Source organism: Trichoderma evansii (assembly GCF_050947405.1).
Source record: "Trichoderma evansii strain SZMC 28006 chromosome Unknown GGI43scaffold_3, whole genome shotgun sequence".
NCBI lineage: Eukaryota > Fungi > Ascomycota > Sordariomycetes > Hypocreales > Hypocreaceae > Trichoderma > Trichoderma evansii.
The window spans coordinates 2,499,990-2,527,116 of NW_028145203.1; the positions used below are offsets into that span (position 1 = coordinate 2,499,990).

General features: G+C 46.5%; 7 protein-coding genes across 7 annotated transcripts; 2 read left to right on the plus strand and 5 right to left on the minus strand.

Annotated features, from left to right (window-relative positions):
* Positions 1 to 45: 45 nt before the first annotated feature.
* On the plus strand, positions 46 to 2,393 carry GGI43DRAFT_397216 (DUF4246 domain-containing protein). The gene is made up of 5 exons (XM_083205082.1): positions 46 to 408; positions 459 to 1,075; positions 1,135 to 1,480; positions 1,555 to 1,811; positions 1,893 to 2,393. The coding sequence occupies exons 1-5, from the start codon at positions 67 to 69 to the stop codon at positions 2,335 to 2,337; spliced, it is 2,007 nt and encodes a 668-aa protein (XP_083064544.1). The 5' UTR covers positions 46 to 66; the 3' UTR covers positions 2,338 to 2,393.
* GGI43DRAFT_397217 (eukaryotic membrane protein family-domain-containing protein) lies at positions 2,394 to 5,707 on the minus strand. The gene is made up of 2 exons (XM_083205083.1): positions 3,278 to 5,707; positions 2,394 to 3,212 (listed from the first exon to the last, which is right to left on the minus strand). Exons 1-2 carry the CDS (start codon positions 5,561 to 5,563, stop codon positions 2,541 to 2,543), a joined length of 2,958 nt encoding a protein of 985 aa, XP_083064545.1. The 5' UTR covers positions 5,564 to 5,707; the 3' UTR covers positions 2,394 to 2,540.
* Positions 5,708 to 13,978: 8,271 nt separating this feature from the next.
* GGI43DRAFT_259314 (dienelactone hydrolase) lies at positions 13,979 to 15,567 on the minus strand. Its single transcript, XM_083200964.1, has 3 exons — positions 15,095 to 15,567; positions 14,460 to 14,844; positions 13,979 to 14,403 (listed from the first exon to the last, which is right to left on the minus strand). Exons 1-3 carry the CDS (start codon positions 15,142 to 15,144, stop codon positions 14,086 to 14,088), a joined length of 753 nt encoding a protein of 250 aa, XP_083064546.1. The 5' UTR covers positions 15,145 to 15,567; the 3' UTR covers positions 13,979 to 14,085.
* Positions 15,568 to 15,991: 424 nt separating this feature from the next.
* GGI43DRAFT_380883 (uncharacterized protein) lies at positions 15,992 to 16,840 on the minus strand (the record flags this gene model as incomplete). Its single annotated transcript, XM_083203039.1, has 1 exon — positions 15,992 to 16,840. One exon carries the CDS (start codon positions 16,838 to 16,840, stop codon positions 15,992 to 15,994), a length of 849 nt encoding a protein of 282 aa, XP_083064547.1.
* A 241-nt stretch (positions 16,841 to 17,081) lies between these two features.
* On the minus strand, positions 17,082 to 18,374 carry GGI43DRAFT_397222 (uncharacterized protein). Its single transcript, XM_083205084.1, has 2 exons — positions 18,111 to 18,374; positions 17,082 to 18,059 (listed from the first exon to the last, which is right to left on the minus strand). The coding sequence occupies exons 1-2, from the start codon at positions 18,267 to 18,269 to the stop codon at positions 17,301 to 17,303; spliced, it is 918 nt and encodes a 305-aa protein (XP_083064548.1). The 5' UTR covers positions 18,270 to 18,374; the 3' UTR covers positions 17,082 to 17,300.
* Positions 18,375 to 24,025: 5,651 nt separating this feature from the next.
* Positions 24,026 to 25,213, plus strand: GGI43DRAFT_380886 (uncharacterized protein; the record flags this gene model as incomplete). The annotated part of the gene is made up of 2 exons (XM_083203040.1): positions 24,026 to 24,134; positions 24,192 to 25,213. The coding sequence occupies 2 exons, from the start codon at positions 24,026 to 24,028 to the stop codon at positions 25,211 to 25,213; spliced, it is 1,131 nt and encodes a 376-aa protein (XP_083064549.1).
* A 270-nt stretch (positions 25,214 to 25,483) lies between these two features.
* Positions 25,484 to 26,682, minus strand: GGI43DRAFT_431438 (uncharacterized protein; the record flags this gene model as incomplete). Its single annotated transcript, XM_083209409.1, has 2 exons — positions 25,484 to 26,532; positions 26,578 to 26,682. 2 exons carry the CDS (start codon positions 26,680 to 26,682, stop codon positions 25,753 to 25,755), a joined length of 885 nt encoding a protein of 294 aa, XP_083064550.1. The 3' UTR covers positions 25,484 to 25,752.
* Positions 26,683 to 27,127: the final 445 nt, after the last annotated feature.

Consider the following 27,127-nt stretch of genomic DNA (forward strand, 5'->3'; position numbering starts at 1 on the left):
CGGTTAATTTCCTCTATGACTTTTGGGGTTATCCGAATCGAGCAGCCACTTCACCTTTACAAGAAGATGGCGCTATTATACCCCGGACTTGGCCTGCCCCTGCGGCAGTATCCTCGAGATGGAAAGAGGTTTTACCCACTGGGTCTACACGCCGATTGCAGTGATTCGGACTCGGCTATTCTTCCCGTGCGCGAGGTTGCGATGATGAATATCATGGAACGATTAACTGACAAAGAAAACTGGCACAAACTGATTTTCAACGACGAGATTGTAAAACAATGGCGGGAAGAAGCGCTCGAGCATCCTAATGTACTTTATTGGAAGCAAGCCACTGATAACAAAGGAGCCAATGCTGTTGATGACGTGCGACGGCCGCCAGCGATTATGGATGCTGCTACTTTTGACTACGTTTGTCTCACTTATAAAAGCCCTGATGTACAATATGCTAATTGCACAAGTGTGTGAAAGAGCTTCGGAACAAATCCAACTACTACATTGAGACCGGCATAATCCCTACTCTCGATGCATCTGCGACGATTGTAAAGTCAGACATATTAATCCCGGTTGGCCTCCGAGCTGAATTGCAGAAAGCCTTCAACAAGCTCAAGGCAGACCAAGGATCGAATCTCAACTGGCGCCCAAATTCCAATCAACAGGTGCTGGATCTAGTAAATCCTTCAATGTACCCTCTAGTATATGGGCGAACCGGGGTACTTCAAGACGAGGTTGTCGGCACTACTGATGCCGTCGATAAGTGGGCGGGAAAAGGAGAACGGATCGCCAAGGAGACGACTCCAATTAGCCAGGGTGTATATTCGCTGCCGGCCTCTTTGTGGTCTGACATGTACCAGTGGCTTCCTGCCAAGGTCAAATTTATGGAGGATGGGACTGTCAAGTTTACGAGCTATATCAACAATCTACATCCTCAAAAGTACCCGCACATCTACCGCACCATCGAGAAGCTTATCGAAGCCGCCCTCCCGACCTGGGATCAGTGCTTGTCTCTTCCGCTGGAGCGTGGAACTAAAATTGGTGCTGGACGCACTGAACCTCGATTCCCAAAGCAGGATTTGAAGTAACTGTTTGAGTTTCCTTATGAGTTATCTTTCTTCTCACGACTAACTATTTGTCTAGTGATTATGTCTCGGAAATCTGGGATCCTCCAAGCCCTCCGCCGCTAGATGATGATGATGATGATGATGATGATGATGATGAAGAGGATGAAGAAGAAGAAGAAGATGACGATGACGATGAAAACGAAGAGGATGATGAAGATGATGATCCAGCTACTCTCGAATGGAAAAGAACACGAAAACCAGTGCACCCTTCTGTGCCCGACTTTGAAGACATTGAATATGCTCCGCGCGACACAACTCGTCTCGCCCATAAATTCAACAAGACTGGCCTCCAAGTCATTGTTAAAATTTCTTCTATCGAGCTCACGCCGGAGAAGCCAGAACTTTCTGCTCAAGAATGGCACGTACGTAACAAGTGCAGCTACCCAGATTTTATACCCACATACTCGAGCTTCTATATTGACATGGTAAACGTTAGGTTGAGGGACAGATGAACGAACAGATATGTGCTACGACTCTATATTGTGTGGATAGTGACAATATAGCTCCTAGCAATATCCATTTTCGCATGCAAACAGAACAACACATTGAAAGCCAATATCCGACAATTAGACATGATGCAAAAACCTGGTTTGAGCGCACCCACGGTACGAGCCTGGTGGATGGGACATGTCTCCAGATTTACGGAGCCGTGCAAATGCACGAGGGCCGCCTATTGACGTTTCCCAACGTATTGTAAGTCACAATAATCGTTTCCTCTCGATAGGGATACATCTCAGTCATTTTTCCATTTGATGATGCTTACGAATAATTCAGCCAGCACAAGGAATCTTCAATCAAGCTAAAAGACCCGAGCAAGCCAGGTAGCAGACACCTCATCTCACTACGACTTGTCGACCCCAACGCACGAATCATTTCCACAGCCAATGTTCCGCCACAGCAGCATGACTGGTGGGCCGGCGCAATCTTTGGACAGTCTCTTCAGTCCGACAGCGCTATCCTAGCGAAATTCCCGCCCGATCTTGTTGCGATGCTACAACAAAAGGGATTCGTTGAGGATTCGCCCATCTCTGGTGGAAAGCTACCTGTTGAGCTTTTACACATGGTGCGAGCCCATTTATACAATGACGAGTCCTGCATGCCGATGACTGAGGAAGAAGCCCAGAAACATCGGGCTGGACTACTGGCCGAGCGCATCGAGCACCATATTAGAGCCGACCTTGCCTGGTCAAACCGTCTATATTATCTTTTCCTTGGTTGATGCGCGCCTTGGCATCTTGTGGTTTTAAACATATAACAAGTAGTGAACGCAAAGGGATAAGATTACAAAACAATTTATAAATCTAGATGAACATTCGGGCGCTTGACTATGTACCAACGCTAATAAATATGTAAACAGCGAAGTAATTACACCATCCATGGAATTCTTCATTAAAAAGCACCAAAATCCCAGTAACAAACGCCTCACCAAATCCTCTTTTCTACCATGTCATATCGAAATACCCCCTGATAATCTCCCTCCATATTTGTCGTCCTTCTATCGTCTTTTTCCTTCTTCTTCTTCTTTAGCCCTTCCGTAGGATCGGCATTAATCCAGCGGCGCTTGTCTTCTGTGACTTCCACATCTCCAAAGCCGCCTACTCGTATTCCGTTGGCCTTGTAGTTATCCAATTCCACCTGCCCAGCGGCAACGAGAGCTTCCTTTTGCTTCATCTTGGCGTAGCGGTTGCGGGCATACTTGAGGAGGACCATTCCGAGCAGGAGCTTAAGGATAAGGAGAACAAGGAATATGATGAAGAAGACGACCACCATGGTGACGGCTGCAATGGCATCGTCCGATGTCCATCTGTACCAGGGGCGGGAGTTGAGCGGATGGTCGTAAGGGTATCCGTAGGTGGCGCGGCCCAGAGAGTCGCGGATGAGAGTATCGAAGCGGTTGAGAGCTGCTATCATGGCGGGAGAGGACGGCGTTGCGGATGCTTCTGTTAGAGATGTTTGGGTTGATATAGGTAGAGGCATGGGAACATGGGCGGATAGGAGCATGTGGTATGTTTGGAAGGAGGCGCGGATGAAGAGACAGGATAGAGGGATGACGGCGAGACCAAGTCTTCTTGTGAGAGCAGGAGCTGTGAAGGCCTTGTATTGAGGTGAAGAATTAGTATTCCAATCTTATGCGTTATATGCTGAAAATAGATACTCACATTGGTATAGTAATCTTTGCACAAGATATCAAGGATCCTATTGTAGAATTTGGGTTTGATGTTGTTAAACTTGGTCACATAGGCATGCTTAATAGTATCCACCAGCATCTCGCTGCCTACAACAATGAGAAACGGTGAGAGAACCTCTCCAGACATGACCCAGGATGGAAGCACGGTAAAGCTGTGAGGAAGGATACTTGCCGAGTGTAGAGGCGCCGCTTTGGTGGGCATATCATCACTCATACTAGCTCCTGGTACAGAGAGACCGCCCACCTCAACAATATTGCGCATGCCGATGATGAGCAGCATGACCCAGAGATGGAAACGCTCTACAATATCAGCGCAGGTAAGCTGGAACAGACTATCTTTCTCGAAGCGCTTGAAGACTGTGCTTTTGATCTCGACAAACTGGTTGGATAGGAGCAAAGTAAGGAGGGCGTTGGAATAGGAGTTGACGGCCACGTTGAGGGTAATAACCTGGTAATACAGGGCCACGGAATGGAGTACGCAGTATATCAAAGCAAGCACAAACATGCCAAGTGGCAGGAGAATCTTGGATCGACCGGACGCATTACGGGATAGGGTCTCTGTGCTAAACAGACACTCGAGGATGTCTTGGCCTATGGCGGAGAGCAGTTTATCTCCAACCTCGAGAATATTGTACACCACGTACAGCTTAATAGCCGACTGCCCGCGAATAAGATGGTACATCCGGCTGGCGTCCAGCCTCATCAGGACGAGAGAGCTACATATGATGACGGCACCCTGGAGCAAGTCGGCCTTGTGAAAGGACGAGAGGTTGGACGGCGTCGACTTTGTCCGTCGGTGCCGAAATATGCCCGACTTCGGTCCCGGATGGCTGCGAGCTGGGAGCGACGGTGTTTTGGGTCCGGTAGCATCACTTGCGCCACGAACTCGTGAATCAGTTCGGATCCTTCCATTGGAACGGTGCCGAATGCCAGGCGATGTGGCATCCACAGAGATCTCGCTGGCCCTACTACAGCTGCGTGATCTGGCGCTGTCGGAAGCATCGCTAATTCTTCGGCCGCGGACGGCTCGAGCTCGGCGCCATAGCCGGCCGAGGCCGTACCAGACAAAGCCGACCAGCCACTTGACTTCTTTAAAGATGATATACATCCACCACTGCACCAAGACGGCAAGGGCCATGGTAAATCTGATAGGAAGAATGGTAAAGGTGTGCAGCCAGGCATCCAAGCAAGCCAGCGCACCAAAGTACAGTGTTCGCTCCAGGAATGGGGGTATCAGAAGGACGTTTTTCAGACGCTCGAACTTGACGGCGTGAGACTCGTACGGGATGTCGTTGGTATAGGACTGGTGGATGTAAAGAGGGCTTGGACGCTGCTGGGCCAGTTCGAGCTGAAGGTGGGTGGGAATGGACATTGGAGGAAGCGGAATCATGGGCGGGATGGGAGACGGCGGCCGGATGCTAGAGCCGGGAGGTTGGACAGGCACAGGCTGTTGTGACGCAAAAGTTGGTGGCCCAGTCTTGATGGGCGGTGATACCACGCTTCCGTTTGCGCCGGCTCCATCCAGATTGAGGTTCAGCCCCTGAGGTCGTGTCCCAGGAACAAACGACAGTCGTCGCGGCGGTGACGCGGGAGTCTGAATACCAAGGCCTTGGACATCTCGGGTCGTCGGTGGCGTCGATACGGTCCTGCTCGCAGATGCAGAGCGACGCATGGGAGTTCGGGCTTCTCTGGGCAGCCATCCGCTAACTGTCCGAGACTCTGCCACAAGGCCATTCGGCTGCTGGAATCCGTCGGCATAGTGCAGCTCTGGCGGCCTCATCAGAGACTGTCGAATGGCCTCTCGCTCCTGGACAAAGTCTGGCGCTGGCGCTATGGGAAGCGACTTGGGCTCGCTGGTCAGCTGCTGCATTTCGGCCGCGCTCAGCTTCTGGACATTATCGTGGCTTGGAGCTCTCTTCATGGCGCCGCTGCCGCTGCGCTGCCTCTGCATGTCACTGGCAGAGTCTCTTTGCCTGAAGTTGTTGTAGCTCGATCTCCTGCTGATGGCAGGGCTTCCGTTTCCAATCTCGTGCCCATATTCATTCTCTTTATCGTGCCCGTTCTTGCCACCATTCATATTTCCGTTCCTGCCTCCATTTGTATTTCCATATCCATGTCTGTTTCCATTGTGAACCACTTCATCTTCCGTCAGCTCAGCCAGACTGGTGGCCGAGTTCTTCCTGGTCGGGTCCGCAGAGGAGGAGCTTGAAAAGGCCGTCGACGGCACGGGACTGATGGGGTCTGCGGTCACTGCCATCCCGGCGAGGTTCCTATTGGAACATGCTGCTACTAGGATCGCTGCTCTTCCTGTATCTTGTTAGGCGCGGCGGCTGTCCTCGTAGACATGCGAAGGCGAAAAAGAAGGCCTAGAGGTCTGAAGATGGAGATGCAGATGGACGGTCGTCGCTGGAAGTTGAACGTTAAAGGTGGCCAAAAGTGGCTTGCGGCTTAGGTGCTGTGGGGACTGCGACAGGCGCTGCCGCTTCGGGCGGTCGCCAAGCCAAGCGCTAATGATGGGCCGCTAAAACATCCATGGATAGGTATGCGATGCGTGCCATTATGTCATCGGTGCGAATCTATATTTACAGCAGTGTTAAAGAGAAACTCGACCTATTGTGTCCGTGTTACAATAGCCTCGTTAGTTGATAAGGTAGAAAGTATTGAGGGTGAATTTTCTAACAGTCATTTCGATCAACACAAAGTAGTTACTATCGCTCTATCGCGCGTCACTCGTCAACATCAAATCAACTGTATATACGTACACGGCTTGTATTCCTCGCTTTCGAACTAACTTATGAGGGTTATGATTCCACTTGCCATTTAATTACAATCACAGATTTAGACTTGGGTAGTAAAAGTCTTTAAGATTGCGCAGCATAGATAAAAATGGAAGGGACTTGCGGGAGGAGGTAGAACATATCGAGAGCCAGACGGTGGACTGAGAAATAAAGGGAGCTTTGTGTTGACTTTGGAGGTAAATTGTTATGATTGGTTGAGTTTGAAAAAACCAGACTCAGTAGAGACAGTTGAATTAGACGCCGAAACAACGTTAGATGATTTAGGGATTTCGAGTCTCGACGCAGAGACGCCCGGGTTGGACGTTTTGAACAGCGAGAATTGGATATCGGGAAGCATTCTCAAGCTATCTTAGCTACATTGTTAAAAATTGCTGAATAGTTAGGCATAAGAATGTATGGATGGTATAGATACATCTAATCTACGGAGCAACATTGCACTCATGAATATCCTTGCCATCTGATGTAACACTTGGGTGCGGACGTGGCAATAATACCAGCCACTTTTGGTAATGTAAATATAGCCATTGATTAATTGTCTTCCTTTACATACCATTAACCCAACGCTATTCGGAAACTTTTCGGCATCTATAGAACGAATCATCGCCATGGCTCGTGCAGCCCCGGTTGGGCCTGATTTCAAAAGGCGGGAAAACAAATTCTGGTATACGTCCTTTGTTTCTATTATTCAGCTTAACTTGGTGATTTTAAATGAGAACTCAAAGTGAATCATGGAATACTTTTGTATTTGAAATTATCACTAGATACATTGTTTACATTGTTTACATCGGGTACGAAATTGAAACTTTCAGTGTTTGCATACCACCAAGAGTCACCAAATTACTATGGATGGTAAACGGCAGTGTTATTTCCAGTGAGTTTTTGACGCTTCGCAAACAAATAAGAGCTGCTTCCTCATATATTATTTAGACTCGTTCTTGTACACAGTACGAGTGATGGCCCTGACAAGCGAGCGGCAGCTTATGCCTTCTGGTCTACACGCTTTCCGCAAGCATTTATTACGAGTATTCCATTTCTATCGGAAAGCATTGCATGGGGAAATGCCGGGATGCCCGAAAGAGCATTGGAGCTGTTGAGAAAAGTTGAAAAGGACCGAAAGTCCAACGTGAGCCATACCAACTTCTTTTATAATCTGTCGTTAATTTGGAGACATATAGGCCAGTTTTGGGCCCAATAGGACCATCCCATATGTGTTTCTCTGCCACGAACTTGGAGCACCGCTTGTGAAACAGGTATTGTTTGACATCCAAGGAAAATTGACTTGGGATCAAGAGCTAATTTATTGCGAGGCCTTACTACTTGCAGAGCAGGATAAAAAGTACGGGCATATAGCTTTTCAAACCGCACTCGTTGTATGTTTGCTCTGATGGACAGCTCTCAAAATTGTTACAACTAATAAAAACCGTCTAGATTTTCTATAAATGTCCCGAACCAAAGGAAAACGCCTTATTATGGCAACATGGCACACTTAGGCTACTATCGAATTCTGAATTTGGCTCTTGCCAGCCATCGAGATTGATGTATGAGCTTCCAGCTGCTTTGGAAGATATCTCAAGAAGATTTTGTGGTATTGAGGCACACTATACCATACTGATTGAGCCAGGCGATAAAGCGGCGAATAAAGATATGTGGACGTCTTCAATGGAAAATGAGACTACAGAACGAATCTCAGTTAAAATCAATTTAGCTGTGAAACATAAATTGCGCTGTCAGTCAATGCCCTCATTTCTTTATGGTGTTAAATTACGTTATATTGACTCTTTTTTAGCCTTATCACAGGACCTCTTGACCTTTGTCACAACATTATCTGCAATGGATACCAACAATTACCAGTTGCAGCTTCTTGACCCATCCGCTATCTTACAGCAAATCATTATGAAACATTCATCATATAGTGCTTGGAGAGACTTTCATCCAAAAGCACCCAATGTTCTCTACATGTACGGTTTTCATGATTATGGAAATGCAAGAGCTGCGTCTAGTTTGTTCTTTCAGTTTCAGAAATGCTCAACGAAGCCGGCTGTCACTACATTTTCATTCAGCGAAAGAGATTATAGGACCCAATGCGCATCAGCTTTCTATGTCTCAATAAGTCTCCAGCTTCTACTTCATGATTCTCTATTATATCCACGATTGTCTTCTATTACCGAAACAATTCAGAGAGATCAGATGTTCAGTTGCAAGATTTACCGCAATCTTCTACTTACTCTCATCAAGGCGTCCCTGCCCCGGCCAGTCGTCATCATCATTTATGGCGTGCAAGATTGTTGGCCGTTATTTGTAGAGGATTTAGTTTCTCTAGTTGACGAGTTTAGGCGGTCAGCAGAAGGTGTTCTGAAAATCATTATCCTAGATGGAGAACAACCGAACAAAACCTTTTTGCAGCATTCCAACAGCTGCTGTATTGACCTCGGTGAACAGGACCAGTATATGCCGTTTCTTGACGCTTTTGCACAGGAAGAAACGAGTTTGATTGTGAAAAATAACCTTCAATTTAAATACCATCGCGATATTATCTTTCGCATCTTATTTAGCAAACCATACGACTTCAACCGCATCGCTCTTGCAGCAAAGCTCATGATGCTGGAATCTGAAAATATCCCATCCACTAAAAGAGCTGCTGCTGATACACTCACAAGCTTACCAACAACGCTCGATATCATATATTCAACGATGCTAGAGCGTTGTAGAAGCAAGTGTAGACTGCCTTTGGATTTCCTATGGATGTGGATTCTACATTCAGTCAGACCATTGACGCTTGGTGAACTAGCTGTTGCTACTGCAATTAGCTCTTTACGGGATATAAATCTGGATGATCTGCAGCTAGAGATACCCAATCAAATTGCGCGCGATCTACAACATCTCAATGGGATGCTTATCAAAATATCTGACCTGCAAGTTCTACCAAATTTTCCAAGGCTTGATCGGACTACAGATGAGGTCAAAAACGAGAATAACTTTACTATTCTTTGTAAATGCATAGATTATCTCAAAGCTACTCTTGACTTTACTAAAGTTCACAAAAATAAAGCATTGAATGTACGTGAGATGTTCAATGGCCCGGAATACGATTTCGTTGGTTATGCAGTGGTCGAGTGGCCAAAGCACTACATAAAGACTACTGAACGCTCAAAGAAAGACCGAGTGATGAAACTCTTCAATAATGAAGATTCTATTGAATCATGGTTCGGTTTCTACAAGTTGTTCACAGGATTCTCTACCGACAACTTTTCAGAGTTGAACAGTATTTTGAAAATAGCTTGCTGGTTTGGGCTTGCTGATCTTACCGAGCAAATAATCCAAGAATTACTAAAGAAGGAAGGTTACGAGATCGAGCTGTCAGAATCGCTCGATATGGCAGCCGCAAGAGGCCAAGAAGACGTCGTTCTTCTGCTCTTAGACACTGGTGCCCGATCTAAGAATGCCATGCGTCTGGCGGCTAATGGTGGCTTCATACATATCATCCAAAAGCTATATGGCGTGGATCCAAATATGATCCATGACAGGGATAAACATGGAAGGACGCCGCTCATGATGTCTATTTTGAATGGGAACGAATTAGTCTCGTCTTATCTTTTAGAACACGGCGCAGAGTGCGACATCATGATGCAAAACAATACAACGCCACTACATTTGGCAGCTGGAATAGGAAATACAGAGATTGTGAATATGCTTATGGGGAAAAAAAAGGATGTGCAGATCTTATCGTCAAAAGGCTACAACGCACTTCACTTAGCTGCTGCCGGAGGATTTGACGACATTGCGAAGATCTTGATAAACGCGGGAGCGAAGATACACCAGAAAAATAACCACGGGATGACGGCACTTCACTTAGCCGTGAAGCACGGACAGTCTTCCACAATTGACATTCTATTAGACGCAGGGGCAGAGCTCGGTACAAGTACAAGTGATGGACATTCGCCAATTCACCTCGCGGCAGAAGCAGGATTTTTGCCAATCTTGAAAAAATTGATCCAAAGGCAGGGAGGATCACCATTAGAAAAGGCTCTAAAAGGGCCAATGGCTCCTTCTTTTATGGATGAAACCTCTGAGATTGCCGAGAAGAGTGAAGCCAAGGAAAAGGAAAAAATTAGTGCTCTTGGTGAGAAAGAATCCAATAGTGAAAAAAACAAAAGCGAGGAAGAAAGGCATCAGAGAAGTCATTTAAGAAATCGGGCAGACCTATATTCACCACTTCAGCTGGCAGCCCAAAATGGACACGATAAGATTCTTCATGAGTTGCTTAAGCATGAACAGTTTAGTTCAGACGAAGATCGTGCGATTGCATTACTACTCGCCGCCAAAGAAGGATTTGTTGGAATTGTGGAAATGCTACTGGAATCCAACAGCATTACACATTTTCGCGACAAGGATGGAAATACAGCACTCCATCTCGCAGCTGATGGAGAGTATACTGATATTGTTGAGCGGCTTGTGAATTATAATTCAAAGAACTCTGAGATATTTGATATCAGAGCAGTCAACTGTTTGCATTGGACACCATTGCATTTTGCAGCTAAATCCGGCCGCCTGGTGGCACTAAAGATACTGCTTGATAATGGTGCACAAATGGATGGCATGGATAAATCAGACCAGACAGTTTTTCATATTGCAGCTTCTCATGGTCACATGTACATTCTGCAGGAGCTGTTTAAGAGACTGGATTATGACGATAAAAGTTGTGAACTCATCTCTGCACCAGACAAGTCCGGCGATACTCCTTTCATTTTGGCTGTACGCAATAGACACATTAACATCACGAAGAATATCTTGGATAGCTTTCCATTACATGGGCGCCAACTGTCATTTTACCAGGGACAGAAAAATGCGCTCATTGTGGCTGTTGAATTACCGAATTCCGATCTTGTCGAATTCCTCCTAGATAATGGCTGGGATGTCAATGAGAATAAGCCGACAACAGCGCTTCACTCTGCCGTGCAAGCTCTGGATATTAAAGTTATTGATTTACTCCTAGGACGAGGAGCAAATCCCAATGTCGTGGATTCTAAGTCTCAAAGTTCGATCCACATAGCGGCTGGAGGCTATCCGAAGGCTCTCGAAGCGCTTCTACAAGACAGATGTGGAGTAAAAATAGACATAAATTAGCAGGGCGAGTTGGGACGTACTGCAATTTGGCAAGCGTCTTGGGCTGGTAACAGGATCGCGGTTGAGCAGCTTCTCAAGCTATCTCCAGATCTCGAAGTCAAGAGTTCAAATGGATGGACAGCACTACATGCAGTATATGATGACCCTTACTTGACCAAATTGCTGCTCGATGCTGGAGCAAATCCAATGGCGATGTCGAAGGGTGGCAGAACCCCCTTCATGTTCGCAGCAGATAAATTGAACGGGTATATGGTCATAGAGCAGTACATAAACAATGGGGCCAAGTGCGATTTTGATGTTTGCGACAAAGAAGGCAAAACCGCGTTGCATATCGCAGCGATGGGTGGATCACTCAATACTATAATGCTCTTACGCTCTAACAATGGCAGCATTACCGCCAAGACAGCCGAGGGCGCCACAGCTCTTCATTATGCCGCATCCGCAGAGCAACTGGATGTCATTAAATATCTTATAGAAGAAGGGCTCGATATCAACTCTGATTCCAAGTCAATGGGCACGCCGCTTATGTCTGCAGTAATGAGAAAGAAGGCTAATGCTGCCAAGGTCCTGCTAGAGAATGGGGCAAATGTCGATCTCACAAATAAGGAGCACCGCTATCACTCTGCGTTGCAAGCTGCGGCTGCACAAAATGCAGAACAAGTGATACAAGTGCTTCTAAAAGCCGGAGCCAATCCAAACGTTTTCGGCGGAACATACGGCAGTCCTCTTTGCGCCGCGGTTCAAGCTGGCAATCTTGCCATCGCGCGCCGGCTGCTTGAGGCTGGTGCTGACATCAACTACTCCAGAGGGCGAAAGGGAACGGCACTTGAATATGCAATTAGGGGTGGCAATTCCAGCTTCATAGAGTATTTATTGAAACAGCATGCCGATGTAAATATTCTGAGCAAAGGAAGATATGGCACCCCATTGATTGCAGTGATTCATAATGATAGCTTTGACAATGTCCAGATATTGCTGGAGCACGGAGCAGACGCAAACTTGAGCTCATTTACAGGAGAGAAACCAGCCCAGGCGGCTCTTGGCAAAGGCAGGTGGAGTATATTGGATATCCTTCTCCAGAAAGGCGCACGCCTCACCTTCAGAGATCAATGGGGGCGGGGACCTCTTTCAACTACCATTCTAAGCAAAAGCTTTAATTTGCTACCATATCTATGGGACCGCGAAGACATTGATATCAATGAGCAGGACTTTGTTAGTCGGACGCCCCTGATATTATCAGTTCTTCAGGGGGATAATGCAGTCGAACAACTAATAGACCACAAGGCGGATATTAATGTTCAAGACAAGTGGGGAAGAACAGCACTCATATATGCCATCATGAATGGCTATTCTTTCATCGCCTCAGCACTCATTTTGCGAGGTGCAAAATGGACCTTGAAAGATATACGCGGTCACGATGCCATATACTGGGCTTGTCAGCGAACTAGCCTATGCTATCAAATGTTCAAGGTCATACGGTGTCCCGAATCTCATAATGAAAGCCTTCAACACGCTGTCAATGCTGCAATTGCATTCAATGTGCCAGTGCTTGCTGAGAAACTCTTGGAGGGTATTGATTACAACCCCCTTCAAACGGATGACAATGGATGGACTATTGATGATACTATGCTGAGGTATAAAGACGGAGCAATAAAAGCTCTAGTTGATAAGGCGGCTGCCAAACTAAGTCGACCTCTTTCGGATAAACCGCCAGAGTCTGTTAAAATTCCTACGAAATGGCATCCATTAGATCTATCTCCTGCACTGATTCTTTCACCAGATGGGCAATCGCTTACCGTATCTGAAAATTGTATGTAAAACTCAACCTCAATCACAAAACAACCATTTCAAAAGATGGAGGTGACACAAATTAACATGCGAGTAGTCCAACCGCCGGATGAGCCAGTCTATCCAGCGGGCTTGGCGCTAGCTAATCATCCCATGTGGCCACAAGAAGACGGGGTATATTATTTTGAAGTTAAGATTGGACATGAAGGCGACGGTTTCAGGTGAGTAATGCTGTTTTCTCATATTATACTAAGAGTACGTAATAACATGTAGCGATCTCTCTATATAGACGCTATGCCATTGGCTTCTGTGACGAACGTACGCCTCTAGGCGGCGCTCAGCTTGGATGGCTGAAGACATCTTGGGGGTACCATGGTGATGATGGTGCAGTCTTCCATGGTAGATCTACGCAGAGCACTTGTTTTGGAAGCTTGTACGGCGAAGGTGATGTTATTGGATGCGGCGTCAATTTTGACAGGGAAATTGCTTTCTATACCATGAATGGACATGTAATCGGTGAGTAAATACAGTCCCCTTCTTATGAATCATATACATTGGCTGACGATCAGGCTCAATAGGTCGAGCGTTTTGCGATGTCCGTGGTAAACTATACCCGGCTATTAGCGTTGATGTTAGAATGGGCGGATGCACGTTTGCAGCTACGTTTTGGGAACATGGGCCAAATGGTAACGATAAGTTTATATTTAAAGGCCCATTCAATGATCCCAAAACATTAAATGCGCCTTTAAAAAGAATGGACAGAACCCCCTCTATGAAACAGCAACAAGAAACAAGCTCGGATTCTTCATACGACTCATCTTCAGACATGTATTCAGATTAGGATATTATGGTTAGAAGATTTCTACATAGGTCTGCATAAAAGATACAAGATTACCTGATTAACTTGGGCATAAATAATTGGCTAGTATCAAAATGACGATATGGTAGGTATTTTTGAGATTGACTTTGGAAAGTGTTCAAGTCTTGAGCAACACGACATAATTTGAATTCGCCCAAGCATATATGCTATCATGTAACTTTTCTTATTTTTACACATCCTATTTTCCCCTTACAAGTGCTCGCCAAACCAAGTCACAGCCTGGAAAAAGGCCTGCTCCTTGGAAAACTTCTGAATCTTGACGCTGGTGTCGCAGCGGACAGCGAAGCCGTGGGAAACGCCAGAGTACAGGTTGATCTGGAAGGGCTGGCCCGTCGCGATGAGGATCGCCTCAGACTTGTGGCGCTTCTCGGTAGGGAAGATGGGGTCAGTCTGGGCTGCGGCGATGGACAAAGGGCCGGTGATGGCGGCGAGCTCGTCCTCCTCGACGTTGGTGGGGTGGGCGACGAAGCCGGCCTCGATGCCGCTCTTGTAGTGACGGACAACGTACTGTGAAGATGATTGATTAGTGTATACACATATCTGAAGTGCTGATTCCTGCTCACCTTGGCACCGAAGCAGTAGCCGACAGCTCCAATCTTCTTGATGCCCAAGTCCTGGAGAGCCTTGATGCTCTTCACAATAATGGGGTCAACAGCCGGGGGAGTGTGAGGGTTCTTGCCATCCGAGCCCTCGGCGATCCATTTGAGCAAGTCAAAGTCTCCCTTGCGGTTCAGCGGCAGCGCATCGCCGTTGAAGATGTCTGGCAGCAGCACGGTGTATCCCTGAGATGCATAGTTGTCGGCCAGCAGCTTGCTGTTCTGCCAGATGCCAATGACATCGGGGATGAAGAGAATGCCCTGGCCTTCGCGGGCCTTGTCGGCGGGAGGAGTGGCGAGGTAGGCGTCAATGGTGCCGTCGACCTTGATGTCCTTGCCGGTGGTTTCGCCCCTAGAAGTCAATTGATTAGCTTGATGTTGTATCAATTGAATTTTTCCATTCTATTGTGTGATATATAAATCCATTTCTTGAGCTCATTGCTTCAATCATGTCTTCACTCATTCATCTTGGCGGGGCAATTCTTGCTATAAAAAAGAGGAGACATGGCCTGGGCTGCTGATGCAGCTGCCGCATATGAGATCTAACATGAAGAAAGATCAAGGAAATGAAAGGAAAAGAGAAGATGAGAGCAAAAACTCACTCGTGGAGGGTTCCAACAACGCAGCATTTTCCGGGAGGGTAAGAAGCCATTGTGACGTTTGTCCAATTGACTTTTAATAAGCTTTGGTCAAATGAGAAAGAAAAAGAACTGCTGTTGTTTGAATGTAAATCAAGAGTGAGCGAATGAGGGGTAGAAAAAGAGCGCGCTTTGCTCGACTATTTCAACTTTCTCCAGAGCTCTTCTAGGCGTCACTTTGGTGGGGTAACGGCGGAGCAAGGAACAATTCATTCTACAGATTCCGTGACGCAATTCGCGAGCTCCATTTGTCTACGGCCTCATACTGGTTTGGGAAATAGTGAGATCTATTTCGTAACGTACAAGGAAGCTCTTTCGAAGCTCCAAATGCACAGGATGTAGACTAACACTGGTCGGCTTCGGTTGCCGGCATTCACCAGCGCCGCTGCTAGCCTCCCTCTCCAATTAGTAATACCACATCCTCCCAACAAGACTAAAAATATCCTATTGCCTCTGCAACTGCTCGACTCTGCTTCTTGTCCCGGCCAACTCTTGTGTAAAATCCGAGCTTGTCAGCAGAAAATCGCATTTAATCCAAGTATTCTAAATCCGAATTCCGAGGACGGGAATGGTATTCTGGATCCTGCCCATCCTGGCCCGTCAGCCCGGCAGTGGAGCTGGAAGTTGAGCTCTCGCATTCGCTTCATGGCGAGGCGATTGTCATAGCCGTCGCAATTAATCAGCTGGAAAATCTACCAGCGCTAGCGAATATTTCCTAATACGGATTTCCTGCTGTCTCAACATAGGAACTATTGACAAAAGGAGTATCGCATAGCGTTGCACTTTTGTTGTTGTTGTTGTTGTTTTTGTAGTATGACATTATTTGTAGCTGCTCAGCCGTGGCTAAACACCCGTGTTCGTCTATTTCGTTCGGATTCCCTTGGGCTTTCGTTTCTTGAACACCACCGGTGTTATGCCACTTGATTCCTCACCCTCTTCGGCTTTTACAAGGGGTTCCTTCTTGATAACTCCCTTTAGATCTTGTGCCTCGGCATCGGGGTCAGCTTTGACTGGGATATCCTCCTCTTTCGGTGGGTTTGTGTCAGCAGCGCCGCCGTCATCGACGTCTTCTTCCTTCACCGCATCCCCTTGCTCAGCTGTTTCGGCTTTCAATGGCACTGTCGTACTTAGCAGCGCTTCCAAATCTTCGTCTTCGTCATCTGGCATGGTCCTGGAGTCGCGACCCCATCTCCTCGGTTTCTTGAAAAGACTTCTCATCGCTTCCTCCTCCTCTTTTTGGTCTTCTGTCTCTTCACGCTTCCTAACTCCTGTTGCTCTGGCTTCGATCTTGGTTTCGCTGTCTGCTTCTTGTTTTTCTTCTACAACGGTGGTTTTCGTAACTGTCCACTCTCCAGGCATGGCCATCTCTGGTCGGAAATCGCTTGGCATTGAAACTCCCAAGGCAGCCAGCTGCTCCCGCTGGGACTTTAGCTGAGAATCTGTGGCTTCTCTCGTCGGCGCTCTTGACCCCGAGGGACCGGCCGAAGATGACCCAACAACGCCATTGAGTCTGTCAATCTCTCGTCGTGCCCTCTCCTTTTCGCGCTCTTCTCTTTCGTGGTTGCGGTGGATGTCTCGTAATGATCGTTTCAAGGCACCTTGGTGCTTTCCCGTAGCCTCGTGATTTGCTCGCTCGAGCTTTGTATCGCGCACGTAGACTGAGCAGTGTTTGCACCAATATTTTGGTGTGGATTTCCAGTATTCCGACATTTTGCGTTCTCGTGGTAGTATGTGTTGGAGAAATAATCCAAGCTGTCGCGTTGAAGAATCAAGCGGCGCGCCAGCTCTACAAGCAGCCATGCATATGCTTATGTAAGCATTGCCTAGAGCGGAACTTTTCCAGCCACCACTCTTAGCCCTCCATCGTTTATAGGTACTTCATGTATCAACTGTAATTGCTTACATGCAATGAGGGCATCATGGCCGTTATGTTATTTTCTTATATTATCGCTGTTGAACGAATTGCATCAATACACTTGTTTCCTACGGTGTTTAACTCCTATGTCTTACTCACTTTTGCCATATGCCAGGTTTAATCCTCTTGATCTGCCCTCGTAAAGCAAAGTTCATTTAAAAGAATGTACAATTTATTCAGTGTAGCTGATTAACAACCTAATCAACTTCTCCAAAATAAAAAAAAGGTCCATCTCTTATATACTCCTCCTTATTTTTATATACCTACACCCATATAATAGAGCATAAGAATACCCATGGTCACCTGGACGTTGCTGAACAGTGTCGCAGCACCACTGACTGGAGTTTCAGGAGAAGCAGACGGAGGCGGTTTCGGAACTGAACCAGTACCAGCAGGAGGAGCCTGAGGTTTTCCTTCTGGAACATGCGTAGCTGGAGGCTTAGGAGACCCAGTAGCTGTTGGGATGGCCGTAGGAGGCTTCGTGGAAGCAGCCTTTGGGGGCACTTGGCCACCAGTAGGAGAAGCGGGAGATTCGCCATTGCAAGGGCCTTCACGTACTTGCGGCTGACCATCCCCAAGCTGGCAGATTGGCATAGCGATGCTGGTCGCGTGTACTTGCGGCTGACCATCCAGCAGAACCTTCACTATGGTAGTCTGGACTACCTTGGTGCCGACAATGACATCTGCGCCGCCGTTGGCTCTATTTCCTCCAGTGTTTCCATCGCAAGGCATGATAAGAATCTCAATTGGTTCGCATTGGGCTGCCCAGTTACGGTCGTATAAGTTATAAAAGGTCCCAGAGCGACATTGGTAGAAAACGGTTGAGCCGCGTAGAGCCAGTGAACCGTTGGAGCAAGCAGAGAAGCCGCTTGTGTAGAGGGAATCTGGCTGAGTTGGATCATCGAACTGGAATTGGTAGTTGGAGGCGATGTAACCGGTGCGATCCTTGGCATCTTTCAGAATATTGCCGTTGAGTGTCAGTTGCAGGGCATCGGAACCACCGCAAGATCGCTTCTGTGTATTGTATTAGCGCCACCCAAACAAGAGACTAAACTTGTTACTAACCTCGATATCTCGCTTGCCCAGCTTGCTAATAGTAACCTCAAACTTGCCATTATAAGACGGGCTGCAGCTGCTGACTGCGCCATCATGAGGAGAGACGCCATGGGCAGAAGCTCCGGCAGAAGCCGTGAGAATAAAAGCTGCTAATCGAATCCAATTCATTTTAACTATTTCACGCCGTTGTTAGCATAACGTTTACAACGGCGCCGTTGGGGCAGATATGGCGAGTTTATATATCGCATACTTTATCTAACCCACCAATTGTGCAAGTATGTGTCTCACTAGAGGGAATAGTGGCTATATAAGCGTAAATGATAGTCGTGATATCCCTTTCCTATACAATGAATGGAATGAGACTTTAAAAATCAGCCACACCTGGACATTCAAGGAGTATGCGTTACAAAGGGAGGCTAGGGAACAGGAGGAGAGGGTGCAAGACACGTATATTTATACACAAGACCTGATCATTTCTGACGCCAATTGTCAATTCCATATAACACCATCCGGTGGTCCTTCTATTTTAACACTATCACAACAGCAAGCCACGGTAAATTATAGAGCGCTGGCCAAAGTCAAAAGTGAACAACTACCCACTTTAACGCGACCAGATCGTAGGTATATGATGTCAATGGACGGTTACGCGACATGTCCAGTTATTTAAAATCTGTTTCAATACGACATATTTTATATACAGCCCATCCGGGTTGTGAATAGATCGATGTAGTCGCCGAGCCGAAAACTCTAATACCCCATGAGGCGCAAAACTGCGGGATTTTGGAAAGCTCGGCGGAGCATTTCCCATATAAAACCAACAATTTTGTTCGCGATAATTGTAACCAAGAAAATTTTTCATAGCCTCTTACGAAAACTGCCGATGGGAACTGCAAACATTTCAGCCGACCGTCTTGAAACGCCTACGCGTCGCTGAGAAGGGCTGGGGATCACGGGCTGAATCGTAATGTCTCACTCTACCCTTGGCCCCTCACAAAATCCATTGTGGCGAAAGGCTCCTTTTTGAGCTGATTATTTGGATGATTTAATTGTGGATGGTCATATGTCACTTTGTTCCTATCGATTGTGGCGATGAGGGCGAGATGTAGATGAGGATGCAAAGTGGATTATTGCAATGGTATTATAGTTCGTCTGTATACCACCTGTTTGAGCAAACAGGTTGTGCTGCAAAGTGGAGGAGAAAAGAAAATAGAAGATATTACAATTACAACTATATAGCACTATTATTACTGATAGGTAGATTTTTAGTCCTTTTGCTGCCTCTACTAGCTCTACTTGCTACTATTGCTTTCTAATTGTGTACATGTATGTAGTACTTTCATTTTGGGACCCCGTTTTCAAGGCCCTTTTGACTGCCTATATCTTTATGAATCAGCATCGCTGCTTCATATCATGACTTTCTGGACCAGCGACTTCATAATCTAGACTCCATAGGAGAGGTGCCAGGGGACCTCGAACTCTCCCTATGTACGTCTGTAAAGTAGTAGAGGATAAGTTTTATATCAGAACAGGCTGGGATTACGGTTACGGTACTGAATCAAGATTATTACCCGATCAAAGAGTTAGCTAATAGATAGATCATCAATGAAGAAGCATGTATCGTTTCAAATTAAGATACACTAGAGATAAATACATCTGTGGAGTGCGTAAAGCAGACAAACTGTGACGGCCGACCTACCAAGAGCGCCTGTTTCTCAGATAGAAAAAAGGAAATCATCCTGATTGATCAATCTCTGTGCCGTTTGACCATCCGAATCTAATTCATCAGCGCCGCTTTTTATTCCCCAGTCCACCAATCCTCATCCCCATTTCTCTCGTTATCCCTGCAGCAATGTTCCATTGATACCCGATTTCATCATTGTTCGTTTAGCAAATGTCGCTCTAGGTTCGTGATTTGGGCTGCGAGTGTTTGCATGACCGTGTCGTGCTGGCTAACTTGCTGGCTGAGACGCGCGATGAGTGTTGCTTGGGCATCCGTGGTGCTTTGCAGCTGAGCGTTTTCATGTGCTTGCTTCTCAGTAGTTTCAGAGAGCTCGGATGTGCGAGATTGAGCGTCCCGAAGGCCTTGCTTCGCTAGCTCGAGTTTTTGCTGTAACCCCGTGATTGTAGAGGCAAGATTAGGGCGTGCCGCAGGTAGGACTGGTTGTCGTGCCACAAAGTCAGCAAACCAGTTATCGGGCCCTGCTCTTGTGTTAATTATATGTATTAGCCGTATATTGCCACCTTTCTCCAACTGCTTGTCTTTGTCCATTGCATTAGCTGAGTCTGAGCCTTTTGTCTTTTTCAGCTCGGCGTTGCTTGGAAGTTCTTGCATCGTAGTTGATGGATTGGTGCGTCGATCTGTTTGTTGTTTTATATCCTCTGCGGCGCTTTAGCGGTTACTATAAAAGCGAATGCGTTGGCCAGCGATTTTAGTTGGTAGAAACCGTATTGCCTTGGAAATAGACTGGACCGAGTTTCTCTTACAAACCAAGCTGCTTAATAAAAGAACCAACCCCCACAAAAATAGGCAGCTTAAGAATTACATTGCATCAGTGCTCTTTTGACCATCATCTCACATCTATTTTGCGGCCTCGGGGATTTTGCACTCTGCTTGCCAAAATAATGCCCCCCACGCCCCACTAAATTAGGTATCGAACTACTGTGGGAGCTACCGATAGCGGACCCACTGAAGAGCTGAAGTGCATTCACCGTAGCGATGCACGCAGTTTCGCTCACTCTCAGCCTCACGTCAGCCTCACCCTCTTCACTGAGCCAAATTTCAACAGACCAAGCGAGTGATGCACTTTTCAATAATCTTTGCACATCCTTCCTCGACAGTGCATTCTCAAAAAAAGATGGCCGACAATCTCCTCAATAGCATGACCTTCTATCGCCCTATGGCCAATTTCAAGATCAGCTCTCACAAGAGTGCCAAACAACATGCTTTATACCAACCTCCACCGTACAGCATTACAGCGATGATCTTAAATTTGCCTCTACTCCTAGTAGGTACGTTTGATACATATTGGGTAGCAGTATCTTTACTTACGCGAGAAAACCAGCAGACATCTACACTGTACCCTGAGCACATCTATCATGACGGGGCCTGCCATTTATTTTCGTTCACGAAGTACATTGCAATTTGATTTCACATCTTCGACTGTCACTCTGCCATGTCACAAATAAGCAGCCTCCTACCAGTACTGCTCGCTACCAACGGCAAACTGTCAAGAGCATGACCATTAGTACAGTCGTTCATGGTCTACGCAGCTCCATCTGAGCCAAGCAGAACCAGGGCCACTGGTTACCCCAGCTACCACTTGTGCCTCGTGAGTAAAACAAGTTTCCGCGCCATTTCAAAACAGCCTATTAACCTTTGAGTTGTGTCGAATAGTTCACTACTTGACATTTCGCACGTGAACATGAGTCTGTTCACCAAGACGCCGAAGATGTGACACAGTTCGTCATAGCACGCATAAAGACATACCATAACCAGAAGCACAGCTCTTCAACACCGCTGAAGTAACATCTACTGCAAACTGAGTTAGATAATTAGGGTGGCTGATGATGATATGGATAAAGAACGAATGAACCGTATTCATTTATGTGCCGAGGACCCAATACACTTCAATTTTGCGTTACTCAGCAACGTATTTTATGCCTTTCGATAGTCAACAGACTCCGTTTCCTTGGAAAAGGCTTAGAGGTCAGGTCGTCACCTGGGCTGGCGCCGATGCAGACTCTATTTATGGTATCATGGAAGTGGAGAGAGACTTGGAGCACACAACAGGTGATTATTTTTACGCCATTCAACATCTTGTGTTCTATATATGCAGAAATTAACATGTCACAGGTCAGCCATCAGCTATTCGCTAGCCTATCCTCGATCGTATGGCTGCAATTGTCGATGTCCTCATGAAAAAGGAACAGAGCCCCTCGCGACGGCCTTACACACATATGATCATTTTCTTTTCCTTCTTTTCTTTCACTTTTGTGCCCGAGGACCGACAGACTTCGAGTCTGATGGCGAGGGACCCGGACGCGTTATTCAACAATATCCTACATTTGACGCCTTTTAACAGGCTCAATAGACTCTGCTTCCTTGGGAAAGGTTAGGGGGTCAGGTCGTCGCCCCTCGCGACGACCTAATACAAAATTGATTCTTTTTCCACCCTTTTCTCTCTTCACGTTTGTGAACAGTACGAACGACCCTAGTTCGTCCCTTGACAACGACCCAGTCACCAACGGTGATCAAGCGGGCACTGCCGACACCCTGGACACGAACAATCCTGGTTCGTTTTCTATTCTGCAATGTCCAGCTCCTAGGGATCAAGAATTTCCCTTATGGCTGAGGTTTGGCCAATATTCTCTCTTCGCTCGCTCGAAAACGTGTTTTTCGACATTTCAACAACACGCCAAGCATGGAGATCGAGTGACTGGCTTATCCAGAGACTACATAGAAACCAGGGAAACGTTGCTGCAGGACGTGTCATATGCCCGAGGACCCAATAGATTTCTAGTCTGATGGCGAGGGTATCAGGACTACTTTATTCGACAACGTCCTAATTGACGCCTTGTAATGGGCTCAATAAGCTCTGCTTGCCTTTTCGGAGGCTTGGGGGTCAGGTCACCGCCCCTCGCGATGACCTTAAACACATTTGATCATTTTTTTCACATACTTCTCCTTTTTTCAAACCACCAACGGCGACCAGGCGGGCACTACCGACTCCTCAGACGCTAACAATCTTTCGCTATCTATTCTGCGATGTCCAGTCCCTAGCGACGATCAAAAGCCTCCCTTATGCTTGAGGTTTGGTCGGTAGGATTGTAGATCTTGACACAGGTATGGCGATAATCGGCCCCATGATAAGCACAACATTCGTGGCTAATAGGTTATAGGCTCTAGTGAAACGTTGATCGTTGTACTTCTTCTACAAAGAGTCCTTGGAGTTGAAGTAGAGAACTATGCGAGGAGCTATACGCCTAAAATTTCCCTCTTTATCATGGAAAAGGTAGTATTGTGTTTTCAGTAGCACGCTGCTCCGACCAAAAATCTCGAATTTCTAATTGGCAAAATTTTCAACATGAAAGGCGAATTGGAGCTTCAGAGTTGTGGCGCCAGCAAATTTCAGAAAATATGGCATTTATGTGCACCACATAGACTTTATTCGATATCCTCTGTTATGGCTTCATCTCCATGTATCGAATTAACTTGCTTGTCTTCGACCAAGAAAAAGTGCGATTCAAGAAATCTGAGCAAGCGGCTCGCTCTCTCGAAGCTAGCGATCTACAAGAGACCAAAGAAACAAGACAAGGATAGCAACATCATCTGCTGGACATCCTGCGAGCATCGCAAACGGAAACAAAGCAAGGCCGGCGATGATCATGAATGTCAATGTACCATCATTAGCAAATACACATGCTACTGATAGACTCGAGAGATATCCCTACCACGTCTACCACTTTTATCACGTCTACTACGTTTAGCCAGCTGCTATATTGCAACGTTATTTTCCTAGTTATATCATTGGCTTGGAGTCTAGATGATCTCCTTTGGTTGGCCTGGATTTGTCGAGATGGCTGAGCCTTGTTGCATTTGGATAGATGTGTCTCTGTATCTATCTACCTAGTAGTTGGCGAACCTGACGGTGGTTACAGTCTGATTTTGCATTAACCTCTATTGCCATGAAAATATCACCTGGAAACAGCTGCCAGGGAATGGCTGACAACTGCAAACCGCGAAATTTAGGCAGAAGATGACTCACGCACTCTTCCTTTTGATTTTTTGAACTTCTGAAAACATGAAACTTCTCCCTCATCGCTTTCACGAACACGCGTAACCTTTCTCTCCTTCGTTAACACTCTCTCTTATCACACCAAACCGCTGCTGGCGATAAAGGAACAAGGCTGACGACTTGATGAAAATGGCGCCACCAAAGGAATGGGCTTCTGAAAATCCGATCATCGAGATAGCGAAACCGTTGGAGGGTTACATGTCGGACGAAGAATGGCACCGTGAATGGAAGAAGCTCAGTAAGGATTATAATGAACCCGATGCTATTGACATCAGCAATATGTCTCTACAATAAGTGGATATCTGGTACACCGCGCTGGTTACAAATGTCTTCAAGCTGATCGGTCTTGATCCCAAAGACCACGTGAGCTGCTTTCACGCAAGCGTCGCGAAGTGCAAGTCTACAAACGTACTGACCGCTGAAACCTGGTCTGGATGGGGAGGGTACGAAGATGTGAAGGAGAAAATGCGATACATAGCCAGACGCACGGAAGCAACTGGACGTTACCATATCTTGAACGCAACTAGCGTTGTTGCCGCGATTGCCATCAAAAGCATGCGCCGTATCAATACGACCGGGAACGACGAGGTGACTTTATCCCTGATAAAGTACAAGACATTTCATTTCGCCGCAGAGTCGGTGAAGAGTTATACCAAAACCAATACGCCCATTATCCAAACAAACCAACCATACCCAAGACCAACCCCCCCTTCTGATATCGTCACCACAGTGACGCACACAATGAATAGAATGCGAGCGGTCGAAGTCGTCGAGCCGTTAGTCGAGCGCATCCAGCAAGAATTATGGCAAGCTGATTTGAATAACGAACTCGAACCCAAATTAACTGAGGAGACGGTTGCGGTGCTGCCTCCAACCACAAAGAGTTGGCTGGCTATATGGGCGAGACAGTCAGGCAAACCGATCATTCTTGAACGTTTAGAAATGTTCGCCGAGGATAAAGTAACGCACGAATGGACAGAAACTCGGAGACTCCAGGGCCCCATGATGTGGTCGTCAACGTCCCCAGCTCTAACACTGCTGGACGACTTGCTTCACCTGGTTGAACATGCAGATTTGAACAAGGAAATGGCGAGGCGAAAGATGAAGGCACTTATTGCGTCACTTCGTCATTATTTTCTCAAGATGGAGGAAATGTATGAATTGAAGGCAAAAGCGGACACTTTGGACGCAATAAAAGCTCTTCAAGATGCCATAGTCGCTATGAAGGAAGAGATGCAAAAACTTCAAAAAAGCATTCAGAATTGCGTCGCAAAGCGCACGCATGACGAGGCCTTTGGTAACCCAGGTTCCAATTAAAACCCAAACGAATCGGTACAGGATGGGAAGAAGTCCAATAAAGGACACCCCAGCGAGACAGCACATATCGCGTGGAAATTAACTGGCGCGGAACTCATGGAGGAGGAACATTCAAGACGAATTTATTGCTTCAATTTGCTTTAGACAAGGAAACGGACAGATGGCGAACGGGAAATGGCATGGGAAGACACGATATTACGAAAGAACCAGTATGAACACGGAAGCGCTCAGGACAGCTGGCGTCTATATATTACGTTCATTCACGGTAGAAGCACAAGGACAAATATGGGATTACATTGCTTTGAACAAACTACACAGATGAACTAGGAAGGGTCAATAACACAAAAATTGAACACGAGGATCATTTGGCCTCTCTTTATCTCTCTCTCTCTCTCCCTCTCCCTCCCTCCCTCTTTTTTTCCTTTTCCGCTCGGAAGGGGGCACTTGGTAGGACAGCTTTGGGATATGTCGGTAGGGACAGCAGAGGTAGTAATGGTTTACAGTGTGATTCTGTATTATTGCGATCTATATAAAAAAGACTAGATAAACGGGATGGCGAATATTAAGTTTCCTCGATCATCGATCATAAAAGCATCCCAATTCGGCGTGCATATTGTGATGGCTTGTTTCTCGTCGTCCCACTCAAACTCGTTGAAATATTGCCCAGCATATGTCAATATCGCGGACTTGATGGCAGGCACATCTTCTTCACACTCTTGTGGCGCATCAGCCAAGTCTTCCAGATCAGTTTGTATAGCGGCCATTAATACAAATGGCTTCCCTTTTTTCGCCAAGCGTTGGAGGCGATTGTGCGCAAAAGAGATACGCTCGACATAAGCGCCTATGGCTTTAGAAACATGCAGTATATTTTGCTTTGCGTTTATGGCGAGCACTTTTAATAGGTGGACTAGAGGTGCGTCGCCTGATTCACGTAAATCGCTTGGCCATCTCAACCCGTTGCTTTCTACTCCTTCGCGTTGCAGTCGCATATTTATCAGCGACCGGTTTTGGCTCATAAAAAAACGCCATGCATCTTCATCTATAGTGACAGGTGTAGCAGGCATGGTCTCATCAAACTTGCCAGGCTGAAGGAGTCTTGCTTCCTGTCTCAAGTAGCTCGTGTATATTGCGGGATAATCGCCGTATCGGATACGAAAATACATGGTGAGCAGCGATTCGAGCTTTAGGCGAGCAGGTTCCAAGGCCTTGTCCCTTTCCAACCTTAGTTGCTCGTGTATCTCTTGAATGTACCGTTGGATTTCTCGGGATAACTCAAGCTTGTCGGCGAAATCGGTGTCTTCTGGCTGAGCCTCCCACCTCTAGAGAAGGTCTCTCACTACCTTTTCTATCGTAGGGCTGATCACCTCTCTCCCGTCCTTGATCAGCTGCTCCAGGACACGTTTTCCTTCTTTCATCACATCGTCTTCTGGGTCATTCTGTTTTTTGCGGCCACGTAACTCGGAAGCCATGGCGATTATAGTTGATTAGCACTTGAGGAGATGATAGCTGGTTGGATGAAATGTTGCTTATATCTGTATAGAGAAGTGGATGTGATGCAAAAGAAAGAGCCGAGCCGGAAATGAGAGACGGGTATGGTTGGTTAAATAGGAAAAATGAACGTAAATATGGGACGCAGCGTGCGGCCAATACAAGCCACAAGTTGCGGAAAGTTTATACGGAAGCAAATTTTCCATAGCTATTGGCAAAAGCCAAATCCAAGTGCAAAAAAAAGGGGGGGCAGGGGGGAGAGGGATAAAGAAAGTTTTGCTAACTCATTGCAAGGAAACCTTGGAAGGTAGAAGCAGTAGAAGCAGTAGAAGCAGTAGAGACAGTAGAGACAGTAGAGACAGTAGAGACAGTAGAGACAGTAGAGACAGTAGAGACAGTAGAGACAGTAGAGACAGTAGAGACAGT